General features: G+C 42.0%; 1 protein-coding gene across 1 annotated transcript; it reads right to left on the reverse strand.

Annotated features, from left to right (window-relative positions):
• Window positions 1-972: 972 nt before the first annotated feature.
• On the reverse strand, window positions 973-1935 carry Gm10310 (predicted pseudogene 10310). The gene has a single exon (NM_001370880.1). The coding sequence runs from the start codon at window positions 1933-1935 to the stop codon at window positions 973-975; it is 963 nt and encodes a 320-aa protein (NP_001357809.1).
• Between the last annotated feature and the right edge of the window lie 11655 nt (window positions 1936-13590).

Here is a 13590-nt window from a genome sequence, read left to right on the forward strand (position 1 = left end):
GAGCCAGGCAAACAAGCAAAGGGTAAAAGCTTCCTTCTTCTTGTCCTGTATATAGTATGCCATGAGAAGGTGCATGATTAAATGTGAGCCTTTCAACCTCAAATGATCTGGATTTCATTTGGGTCTTTCTACCATAATTAGCTTTAAAAAAAACAAAAAACAAAAACAAAAAACCTCACAGGTGTGCCCAATAGATTGGCATTTTAGTTAATTCTAGATGTGGAATATTATGAGTAATAAATACAGGTATATCAATTATATCACATTAGTTTATTTCTACTTTATTATTGAGAGTGTTCCTTCTATATCTCTCCACTATAATTTACCATTTCCAAAGTTCAAATCCAAATGTTTTACACAAACAGGAATTCCTGACTATTTACACAAATCTATTCTAGTCAAGAGCAATCGAGGGATGGAAAGAGATTTCTCAACCTTCTAGGATCAAACGTTAAACAAATTTTCATGGCATAAAGAATGTACTCCATACTTTATTAGATCTAAAGGGAAATATATTTTTGTATTTTGCTTTACAATATTCTCACAATTTACACACTGAAGTTGAAAATTTGAATAGATTTAAGTAAACCAGACTTAGTTCTGCTTTGTAATTCCAGACTTTTAAGACTAAGAAGTGAAAACCATGGATCCACGTCCTAACAGGGATATAGAGTGAGTTCAAGATTTATCTGAAAGTTCAAGTAAAAAGAAAAAAAGAAAAGAACCATATTTAGTTTGATAGCAGTACACTGTCTTAGATTGAGTTCAGTTCCAAGTACCATTAAAATATTTGAATGGATAAATTAATGATTGAGTTACTTTTTAGTTGTTCACACTGAAAACTATGAAACACACATAATTATCTTCCGGTTACTGGATTATCAACACTTCACTAACAACATGTGATAAAGGAATCATGAGGAGTTGGAGAAACTCTGTACTGTGGTAAAAATTTCAGCCTCAGACACTAAACTAGTCTATTTGTCTATGAAGTTTCCTCTGTGTTACCTTTTGAAAGGCTTCTTTCACTTCTTTGTTCCTCAACGTATAGATAACAGGATTCAGAGCAGGGGTGACCACAGTGTACATGAGAGCAGTAACCTTGTCTGTGTCTGGGGTGTGTGAACTCTTGGGTTGGAGATAAGTGAATAAGGCAGTGCCATAGAAAAGAGAAACAACCAGGATATGAGAGGAGCAGGTGGAGAAAGCTTTGTGTCTGCCTGCTGCTGAGGGCATTTTCAAGATGGTCAGAATAATGCGGACATAAGAGCATAGAATGAAGAGACAGGGACTCATAATGAAGATAAGAGAAATAATAAATATCACCATTTCATTCTGGGAAGTATCCACACAAGCTAATTTTACCACAGGCATGATGTCACAGAAAAAGTGTTGAATTGTTCCTGCTCCACAAAAGGGCAGAGTGAAGATCCAGGTGGTCTGGGCTGATTCTACCAGGATCCCAGTCATCCAAGATGCACCAGCCAACTTCAGACAGACAGAAGGGTCCATCCACAGAGTGTAATGTAGTGGGTAACAAATAGCCACAAAGCGATCATAAGCCATAGTTGCCAGAAGGCAACACTCTGTCAGCCCCAAGATGGTGAATACATACATCTGAGCTGCACAGCCTGCCACACTTATGGTCTTGAGCTGTACCAGCAGGTGCACCAGCATCTGAGGCACCACACTGCTGATATAGCACATCTCTAGGAAGGAGAGGTTGGCCAGGAAGAAGTACATGGGCGTGTGTAGAGAAGGTGTGGTCCAGATCACACAGATGATGGTGAGGTTTCCTCCCACTGTAAACAAGTAGAGAACCAAGAACACAACAAAGAGGACAAGCTGCAGCTCTGCTAGAGAAGAAAAGGCCACCAATGTGAATTCAGTGCAGAGGGACAGGCTTCCATTCTTCATGAGCTCAGAGTTAGACATCTGTGAAGACAACAGAGCAGGCAGATAGTCCCAAAGTACACATTCAGCAGCCACAAGTGTTACTCTCCACAAAGGAACGCCCCCATTATCTCTATGCTAACAAGAGAACCTAGACCTCATGGCTCCTGTGAGAAGAACAACCCATTCAAATCGATGCACATTTCTGTTGTGGATTTTGTTCTAGTTTTCAGAAACTTGAATAAAAAGGGATCTAAATTAAGAATTCAACTTCACCTAGTAACACACACAAAGCTCTTTTACAGTTGACATATAAAAGTGTTTCAATTACAAAACAGGAAATTAAATAAGAAAGTGTCATGTTCTCACCTTCTGACCTCTGCTATCACCTCAATATTCCATTTAAGTATCCAATAGAAACAAAGTGTATTCCAGCCACTTATTTAGCATTTACCTATAGAACAAACTAATTCTGGCTTAAATACACTATGTTAATAGTTAAACAGGTAAGACTCACAGACATAAAAAACCATATATCCTTTTCAACCCTAACGATCTTTTTTAGGATATTGTGGCTGGGATGACTACCTAGGAAGAAAAGCTACTTCTTGTTGATGGTATTGTAAGTGTTCTACAATGCTAAATGACAACACAAAGCAGCATTTTTATTTTCATGAAAGTCCATAGGGATTATATCCCAATATTGTGTAGTTATTCTCAGGAGGAATGTGTTAAAAAAAAACAACCACAAAACCATGTTTCTTATGCAATTTGGCGTCTGTTTTCTTATTATATGTCCAAAAAATAATATATTGTTATCATTTGTTTCATTAAAGATACATACAGTAAACTAAATGTTTTTAATTGATGCCATGATCAACTAGAAACTCTCAGGACTGTGCCATAGCAATCTTTATGAAGCTCTATTACAAAGTTACCACTCAGATCTCTGAAATACAAGCAAGTTAGCTTAGAACACAGATGGACTCTAAACATCCCACATAGACATTTCCAACCCTTCACTAACAATCTTTCAGTTGAGGTAGCATAAAAGGTATGCATCACCAAAAATTTTTGAATTTTCTATTGAAATGTTGAAAAACTTTGATGAAGTGTTTCCTTTCTCTTTTTCTTTTTTCTTTTTTGGATTAGCAATTTTTCTATTATTGGTTTTTTTTCATTTTTATTAGATATTTTCTAAATTTACATTTCAGATGTTATCCCCTTTCCTAGTTTCCCCTCCAAAAACTTCCTCTCCCATACCCCATACCCCTGCTCACCAACCCACCCACTCCTACTTCCCTGTCCTGGCATTCCCCTATATTGGGACATTGAACCTTCTCAGAACCAAGGGCCTCTCCTCCCATTGATATCCAAAAAAAGCCATCCTCTGCTATCTATGAAGCTGGAGCCATGGTACTCCTTGGTTGGTGGTTTAGTGCCTGGGAGCTCTAGGGTTACTGGTTCTTTCATATTGTTGTTTCTCCAAAGGGGCTGCAAGCTCCTGTTGGCCCTTTCTCTAGCTCCTCCATTGGGGACTTTGTGCTCAGTCCAATGGTTGGCTGAGAGCATCCACCTCTGTATTTGTCAGGCACTGTCAGAGCTTCTCTGGAGACAGCTATTCAGGCTCCTGTCAGCAAGCACTTGTTGGCATCCATCATAGTGTCTGAGTTTGGTAACTGTTTGTGGGCTGGATCCCAAGGTAGGGCAGTCTCTGGATGGCCTTTCCTTCAGTCTCTGCTACACACTTTGTCCCTGTATCTCCTCCCATGGGTATTTTGTTCCCCCTTCTAAGAAGGACCTACAGAATATCCATTTGGTCTTCCTTCTTCTTGAGCTTCATTTGGTCTGTGAATTGTATCTTGGGTGTTCTGAGCTTCTGGGTTAATATCCACTTATCAGTGAGTGTATACCATGTGTGTTCTTTTGTGATTGGGTTACCTCACTCAGGAGGAACACTCCTCCACTGCTGGTGGAATTGCAAGCTGGTACAACCACTCGGGAAATCATCCTGGCGATTCCTCATAAAATTGGACATAGTACTACCTGAGGACCCAGCTATACCACTCCTGGGCATATACCCAAAAGATGCTCCAACATGTAATAAGTACACATCCTCCACTATGTTCATAGCAGCCTTATTTATAATAGCCAGAAGCTGGAAAGAACCCAGATGTCCCTCAAAAGAGGAATGAATACAGAAAATGTGGTACATTTACACAATGGAATACTACTCAGCTATTAAAACTAATGAACTCGTGAAATTCTTAGGCAAATGGATGGAATTAGGAAATATCATCCTGATTGAGGTATCGCAATCATGAAATGTCTCTTTTAAGAAATGAACAGCTCAAAGTCTGGCATCGCCACTCAATAGATAAGATCATCATGAAAATTACATTCTGCCTTGGAAAGTCTCTCACTAGGAAGTGCTTGAAGCATTACTTTTTTTTTTTCTAATTTTGAAGGTATTTTAAAGTTAGTTTTATTTTTAATTAACTTAGAGCACAGCAGGCATCCTAATGGTTGTTTCATATACTGATATTGTTAACCCTCCTCTTTCAACGGCCCCTAGTCCTGCTTCAACCTTCCAACCTCAGTTTTCCCTTCCCCTTAGTTATATTTCTTCTACCACTTTCCCAACCTCCCTCAAAGCCCATCCCCAACCCCAGGACTTTTTCTTGTTTTTAGCATCTGTACACACTTAGTCCCAAATAAATAACACTTATAAATTAGATGTTAGGATCTGATATGAGTAGAAACTGTGGTGTTTGTGTTTCTGGACCTGAGTTGTCTCCCTTGGTTATTGTGTATGTTGATTCCACTTTCTTTCTATTGTGAACATAACAGAAATAATTAGAAGGAAATTTTAACTATTTTGAAATCTATCTACTGTAACTTACTGGCAACCAACGCAATTTATTTATATTTTCTCTCCCTATTTTATATAATTATATAGAATACATCTAATTAAAAACAAAAAGTAGGACAAAGACTTTCCAATATCCTTTGCCAAGATATACATAGTATATTTTTTCATACTGTTCCATAGCGCTCTTACTCTTAAAGCATTTTTAATATGATATTAATATTACATATTTCCTAAAAATACATTGATGAGCCATTGAGATGCCTCAGTGAGTAAAAGGCTTGTGTTGACAAACTTTTGTTCTAATTTGATTATTTGTATCCACATGCTGGTAGGAGAGAACCAACTCACTCACTTGTCCTCTATCAACCACTCCTCCAAAACAGATATAATAAAAAGTAAAAATAGTTACATTGAAACATTAGTGATCTTAAACATACCACACTGAGTTTTTGTTTGTTTGTTGTTTGTTTTTGTTTTTTGAGACAGGGTTTCTCTGTATAGCCCTGACTGTCCTGGAACTCACTTTATAGACCAGGCTGGCCTCAAACTCAGAAATCTGCCTGCCTCTGCCTCCCAAGTGCTGGTTGTTTGTTTTAAATTGAGAAACCAACAGTAGTGTAACACCATTTGCTAAGCAAACGCCAGAAACCAGTTTTGCTAACTTTCACACCAATGATTGTTTGGGGAGAGAAAGTCTAGAGTTCAATTCAAGCTTACCTGTTGTGCCCAGTATTAAGGTCTCTGTATGCTCTAACATTCGTGAATCCTCAGTGTCTCTCATGCTTTCTTACTTATAAAGAATAACAGTAAAGCTGTAATGGATGAAGGTATCTAAATCAGTTGATTGGAAAATCTTTTCCTTAACAGTCTTAACCAGATGAACTTGCTGATGACCCATTTATTGATTATTTTCGAGGTCTACTGGCAAAGGAAGATTGGTAGTAACTACTGGGGCTGTTGCTGGTTCCACTCATGGTACTGGAAATGGGAGGGAACTGTGGGTGGGGAGACTGCACTGCAGTGCTGGGGCTGGGCAAACAGGAAGATGTGGAGGGCATGTGACTGTCCAGTTTGCTTCCTTTTTGTAGTGACATTAAATTTCGCCAGAAAAGATGGACTAGAGGTAATACTTCATATGGATGTTAAGTGAAAAGAAAGATTCTCTAAAAAACTGGAATGTGAGAAGGATTCTGTTTTAGGAAAGATGTGAAATAGTTTCTGTGACCACTGTTTGGATCTGGAAATGTTCGACAGTGGGTAGACAATGGGCCATAGTTTGTTAATCTCAACTAACGACTACATTATGTGCTCTTTGATTGTTCTTGTTATTATGCTGTTCTGTGAACCTGTAGAAAACAAGTGTTTTTTATCTTGAAATTCAGCAAATGGAAAGAATAAGCATAGAATACTGCATTCTATGCACCCACGTCACTGTGAATAACAATTTTTTGCATATTTAGCCATTATAATTCCTGTTTGAGTTTTACTTCTCCGTTGCTGTGCAACAAAAAAATAAAAATTAAAAAAAGAATAACAGTAATTATTTTTGAGTAATATAAGTGATAAATGTCCTAGTATCCCCTCTACAAGCCCCATCCCACCCCCTCCCCTTTGCTCCCCCACCCACGCACTCCTGGCTCACTCTTCCAGTATCCCCTTTTGCTGGGGCAACAAGCCTCCACAGGACCAAGTGCCTCCCCTCACACTGATGCCAGATAAGGCAGTCCTCTGCTACATACACAGTGGGAGCTATGGACCCACCAATGTATACTCTTTGTGGTGGTTTAGTCCCTGGGAGCTCTGTGGGGTCTGGTTAGTTGATATTGTTGTTCTTACCATGGGGTTGTAATTCCCTTCAGCTCCTTCAGTTCTTTCTCTAGCTCTTCCACTAGGGTCCTGGGCTTAGTCCAATGGTTAGCTATATCTGCATCCATCTCAGTCAGCTGCTGGTAGAGCCTCTCAAAGGACAGCCATACCAGGCTTCTGTCAGCAAGCACTTCTTGGCATCACCAATAGTGTTGGGGGTTGGTGTCAGCAGATGGGATGGATCCCAAGGTAGGGCGGTTTCTAGATGGCCTTTTCTTCAGTTTCTGCTTCATATTTTGTCCCTGCATTTCCTTTAGATGGGAACAATACTAGGTTAAAATTTTTGAGATGGGTAGGTGGCCCCATGCCTCCACTGGGGTCCATGTCTAACTACTAGAGGTAGTCTCTTTGGGTTCTATCTCCCTTCTGTTGGGTATTTCAGCTAATGTCCTCCCCATTGGACCCTGGTATCTGGGACTTTCTTTTGGTTCCCCCCCATTCCTGGTTATCAACTTGACTATATCGGGAATGAATTACAATCCAGAATTGGAAGGCTCACCTGTGATCCTAATCTGGAGGTAGGGAGATACAAGTTTCTGACCTGGATCTTGGCATGGAGATCTTGAGGCACAGTGGCTATGTATCCCAGAAGATTAAGAAAGGAGGTCTGATTATGGGATGGATCCCCGGGTGGGGCAGTCTCTGGATGGTCCATCCTTTCATCTTAGCTCCAAACTTTGTCTCTATTGCATATTCCACAACGATTTTGCTGAAAGGACCCTGATATAGCTGTCTCTTGTGAGGCTATGCCAGTGCCTGGCAAATACAGAAGTGGATGCTCACAGTCATCTATAGGATGGAACACATGGCCCCCATGGAGGAGCTAGAGAAAGTACCCAAGGAGCTGAAAGGGTCTGCAACCCTGTAGGTGGAACAACAGTATGAACTAATCGGTACCCCCAGAGCTCATGTCTCTAGCTGCATATGTAGCAGAAGATGGCCTATTCGGCCATCATTGGGAAGAGAGGCCCCTTGGTTTTGCAAACTTTATATGCCCCAGCACAGGGGAGCACCAGAGCCAAGAAGTGGGAGTGAGTGGGTAGGGGAGCAGGGTGAGGGGGAGAAGGGTATAGGGGGCTTTTGGGATAGCATTTGAAATGTAAATGTAAATATATATATATATATTTAAAGAAGAAGAAGAAGAAGAAAAGGAGGTATGAGTTTAAAGTCATCTGGGACAAAGCAAGTCCCAGATCCAGGCATAGTGGCAAACACCTTTAATCTGGGCCTCACCTTCTGCTGGAGACATACATAAGGACATTGGAAAAAGGAAGATTCGCTCTCTTCTTCAGCTGCTTACCTTGTGGGACTGAGCTAGATCCTTGGACTTCCATCCACAGCTACTACTGACCATTGTTGGGGAGTTGCAATTACAGACTGTAAGTCATCAACAAATTGCCTTACTATAAAGAGACTACCCATAAGTTCTGTGGTTCTAGAGAACCCTGACTAATACAGAAGTTGGTACCAGCATAGTGGAGTAAACCTCTGACAACCTGACCATGTTTTGGGGAGGGCTGTGGAAGGACTTTGGAACTTTGGGCTAGATGATCCATTCGGTGTTAAGAGCTCTGTGAGATGTTGTGCAGGAGCTTGAAAGATGATGTTGAGAACAGTGCAGAAGATGGAGGGCTGGTTTGTGAAACTTCAGGGGGGAAGATTAAAGACTCCTAACAGGGCCATTGCTGTTTTGATTGTGAAGATTCTGTGGTTTTTGTTAGCTGGAGCTGAAGAATCAGCTGTGATTAACAAGATACCAGAACTAATAAAGCAAAACCTTTGCATTACTGGGATTATTGATGCTAGTTAGCTAGAACTAAGAAATTCGAGATGATTAAGAAGAGACCAGCATCACTTAGGTGACATCTTCTGGGAAGTGTTTTCTGAGAGCACAAAGAGGCTGTGTTCCAGAGATAGCCAAGGTTGTACCTAGTACTGCAGCAGGACTTGGTTATGTAAGAATCACCCAGGTAAGCTGGGCATGGTGGCATATGCCTTTAATCCTAGCACTCGGGAGGCAGAGGCAGGTGGATTTCTGAGTTCGAGGCCAGCCTGGTCTACAAAGTGAGTTCCAGGACAGCCAGGGCTATACAGAGAAACCCTGTCTCGGAAAAAAAAAAATCACCCAGATGGTACTGGCTTTGAAGGCATGAAGGGATCCTGAAGAGCAGCTGAGGCTCGGCACTTTGACAGGCCATGGGATGCCAGTCATGAAGGTGCAGTCTCAGTTGCAATTGATGACCCAGGACTTGAAGGGATTATGCAAAGGAGTTGAGGCTTGGTACCATGAAGAGAGCCTATGAGAGACTATTAGTGAAGCCTACTTACATCAGAAAGACAGTAGTGTTTTGGAGATGCCAGTACCATAAATGACCACCAAGAACAGCAGCAGCAGCAGCTCTGAGCTTGTAGTCTTGGGTTCTATAAGAAAGCAAGCTGAAAAGCCAGGGGAAGAGAGCCAGTAAGAAACATCCCTCCATGGCCTCTGCATCATTTCCTGTATCCTGACCTGATTGAGTTCCAGTCCTGACCTGTTTTGGTGGTGAACAGCAATTTGGAACTGTAAGCTGAAGAAACCCTTTCTTCCCCAACTTTCTTTTTGGTCATGATGTTTTGTCCAGGAATAGAAGCCCTGACTAAGACACCTACCCTCACTGCTACAAATTTCTATCCATTCTTCTGTTGAGGGACATCTGGGTTGTTTCCAGTTTCTGGCTATTATAAATAAGACTGCTATGAACATAGTGGAGAATGTGTCCTTGTTATATGTTGGAGATCTTTTGGGTATATGCCCAGTAGTGGTATAGCTGGATCTTCAAGTAGAACTGTTTCCAATTTTCTAAGGAATAACCAGATTGATTTCCAAAGTGGTTGTACCATCTTACAATCCCACAAGCAATGGAAGAGTGCCCCTCTTTCTCCACATCCTTGCCAGCATCTACTGTCACCTGAATTTTTTATCTTAGCCATTCTTATTGGTGTAAGGTGGAATCTCGGGGTTGTTTTGATATGTATTTCCCTGATGACTAAGGATTTTGTAGAAGGATAGTGTGGCCCCCTTTGTATAAAGCCAGGCCGCACAGCTGCATGCGTGCCAATCAGGAACTGATGTTTAGAAGAGATGCTTTCAAATACAGAGGTGGATGCTTGCAGGCAACCATTGGACTGAGCATGGGGTTCCCAATGAAGGAGCTAGAGAAAGGACTGAAGGAGCTGAAGGTGTTTGCAGCCCTATAGGAAGAACAACAATATCAACCAACCAGACACCCCCAGAGCTCCCAGGGACTAAACCACCAACCAAAGAGTACACATGGAGGGACCCATGGCTCCTGCCACATATGTAGCAGAAGATTGCCTTATATGGCATCAATGGGAGGAGAGATCTTTGGTCCTCTGAAGTGTAGGGAATGCCAGGGCTGGAAGGCAGGAGTGTGTGTGTGTGTGGGGGGGGGGGGGGACACGGTGATCTCCCTCATAGAAACAGGGGGAGGGGAAGGGTTAGGAGATTTCTGGAGGGGAAACTGGGAAAGCAGATAACATTTGAAAGGTAAGTAAATAAAATATCCAATAAAAGAAAAAGAAAAACAAACAAAAAGAAAAACATAAAGAAAAAGAAAAAGAAAAAGAAAAAGAAAAAGAAAAAGAAAAAGAAAAAGACAGGAAAGGAAAGGAAAGGAAAGGAAAGGAAAGAAAAGGAAAGGAAAGGAAAGGAAAAAGGACAAAGAAAGGAAAGGAAAAAGGACAAAGAAAGGAAAGGAAAAAGGACAAAGAAAGGAAAGGGAAGGGAAAAGAAGAAAAGAAAAGAAAAGAAAAAAGAAAAGAAAAGAAAAGAGAGGAGAGGAGAGGAGAGGAGAGGAGAGGAGAGGAGAGGAGAGGAGAGGAGAGGGGAGGGGAGGGGAAGGGAGGGGAGGGGAGGGGAGGGGAGGGGAGGGGAGGGGGGAGGGGAGAGGGGAGGGGAGGGGAGGGGAGGGGAGGGGAGGGGAGGGGAGGGGAGGGGAGGGGAGGGGAGGGGAGGGGAGGGGAGGGGAGGGGAGGGGAGGGAAGGGAAGGGAAGGGAAGGGAAGGGAAGGGAAAAGGAAAAATGAAAAGAAAAGAAGAGATGCTTTCATGGAGCTAATGGGCTTGAGTGGAGGGTATTGAGGGCCCTTGGTCTTGCAAACTTTATATGCCCCAGTACAGGGGAACACTAGGGCCAAGAAGTGGGAGTGGGTGGGTAAGGGAGCAGTGTGGGGGGAGGGTATAGGAACTTTCGGGATAGCATTTGAAACGTAAATAAAGAAAATATCTAATTTAAAGAAAAAAGGGGGGAGGGGAGCTTGCAGCAGCATCCAGAAAAGCTTGCTGCAGGGTTTCTCACCTGCTCCTTAAGACTATGCCTTGACTCTGAGCCACCTCACCTCCAACCCCCCAAGGGCAGGATCAGGCAGCAGATGTTGAACATTTCTTAAAGTGCTTCTCAGCCATTCAAGATTCCTCAGTTGATTCTCAGCCATTCAAGATTCCTCAGTTGATAATTCTTTGTTTAGGTCTGTACCCCCATTTTTGGGGGGTTATTTGTTTTTCTAAAGTCTAACTTCTTGAGTTCTTTGTATATTTTAGATATTAGCCCTCTATCGGATATAGTGTTGGTAAAGATTTTCCCCAATCTGTAGGTTGCCAATTTGTCCTTTTGACAGTGTCCTTTGCCTTACAGAAGCTTTTCAGTTTCATAAGGTCCCATTTGTCAATTGTTGATCTTAAAGCCTGAGCCATTGGTGTTCTGCTCAGGAAAATTTCCCCTGTGCAGATGTGTTCAAGGCTCTTTCCCACTTTCTCTTCTATTAGATTGTGTTTCTGGTTTTATGTGGAGGTCCTTGATCCACTTGGACTTGAGCGTTGTACAAGGAGAAAAAAATGGATCAATTTGTATTCTTCTACATACAGACTGCCCACTAGATCAGAACCATTTGTTGAAAATGCTGTCTTTTTTCCACTGTATGCTTTTTTTTTTCTTTGTCAAAGATCAAGTGACCTAGATTGTGTGGGTTTATTTCTGGGTCTTCAGTTATATTCCACTGATTTCCCTGTCTGCCTCTGTACCAATACCATACAGTTTTTTATCACTATTGCCCTGTAGTACAGATTGAGGTCCAGAAGTTCTTTTATTGTTTAGAATTGTTTTTACTATTCTGGGTTTTTTGTTATTCCAGATGAAGTTGAGAATTGTTCTTTCTATCTGTGAAGAATTGAGTTGGAACTTTGATAGGGATTGCATTGAATCTGTAGACTGCTTTTGGTAAGATGGCTATTTTTACTGTTAATCCTACTGATACATGAGCATTGGAGATTTTTTCCATACTTTTCTATACTAATATTGTGTTTACAAATTTGCAGAGTTACAACAGAACTGCTACTGTATCCTTAGTTCATCAACTTCTTTTTCCTGTTACTCACATAAAATACCCTGGATTATTTGGTTGATATTCTGCCTGTCAGTTTCCTGTGGTGAAATGATTATTTGTACATCTGTAACTATTAGATATCCTGCATATATAATAATTGATAAATACTTTAATCATACTTGTTATTTACATTTTAATTGATTCTTTGTGAATTTCACATCATGCACTCCAATCCCACTCATCTCCCATCCTCTCAGCCTTGCAACCTCCCAACCAAAAGAAAAATATCTTACTGTAGAAGACACAGTGTCACAATGTGTCCCATAGTATACCCTTTGTCTATACATTTTGCTTGCAAATGTTCATTGCAAAGAGCCATTTGTCTCTTTGAAGGTTTCTGGCTTCTGCTATGCTATCAATACTGTATGCTTATTGGGATTCCTCTTAGATATCCTGTTGTTACCATGTGTCATGGAGATCCTGCTGCTTGGATGTGTAGGACTGGCCCTTTCATACACTCCAGCAGATATTGGGGAGGGTCAACTCAAAGGCCAGAATCAGGGCCTAGGAGATATCTGAGCTGGTCAGCCCTACTTCACCCTCACCCACACTAACAGAATGAGCTTTTCAGAACTGCCTTAGCTAGCTCATCCAATGGCATAACCATCAAGAGGCACAACTAGCTTTCCTGTCCTTATGTTCTCTGGGCCAGCTCTACTGGGCTGCCCAGGTAAGATGCAGCACCCATTCTCCCAAGTATTGTAGCCAATGAAGGACAGGGCCATCTCTCCCACTCTCATGAGCTTGGTGCAAGCTCTCTTACCTACCATATATGGCAAGGAATGTGGGGGGGGGGAGTCATCTCTCATTCATTGGAGCCACCACTTGAACAGATAATTTGTAGGGGAATCTCTCCCATACTCATTCCCTCTGGGCCAGCTCACCTGTGCCCCCTGCAACCAGGTTCAGCTCTACTGTACTTCATAGGTGAGGTGTAGGGCTCACTCTCCAGAGTATTGAAGTTAGTGAGGGGCAGGACTAGCTCTCTTGCTCTCATGCCTTCAGGGCTAGTTCTCCAAGGATGCCCAGGTGAGGTTTGGGTTAATTCTGCATAGCCCACGGGCACCAATGTGCCCCCAGGCCTCAGCCCAGATCAGGGACATCCACTTGGCCTTTGGGGGCAACAGACCCCTGCTGCTGTAGGACCACAGCCCCGAAATGGCCCTCAGTGGCAGCATAGTCCAGAACTTCACTATGGTCTTAGGTGGCATCACTGGCTACTCACATCAGACTATTCTTCAGTACCTTCAAGTCTCTAGTTCTGCCTTTCTTTACTGTGCACACATCCTTCTGCTTCTCTTTCTCTTCAATTTCTCCACCACTTATTTGCTCATCTTAGTGGTACCCAGGTTCTCTCTGTATCTGTGGTCATCTTAGGAGTGGTCTCAGGAGTGCTATGCTCCACTTGTGCTGTGTGACACCAGGTAGGATTCATGGTCTGGCTTCCTGGACCACTCCACCTCTTAATGGTACATTTCTTGCTTATTCCTCTCCTTATTGAAGATTCATTTTAAAAAT

The sequence above is a fragment of the Mus musculus genome, chromosome 10 (genome assembly GCF_000001635.26).
Source record: "Mus musculus strain C57BL/6J chromosome 10, GRCm38.p6 C57BL/6J".
NCBI classification, from domain to species: Eukaryota; Metazoa; Chordata; class Mammalia; order Rodentia; family Muridae; genus Mus; species Mus musculus.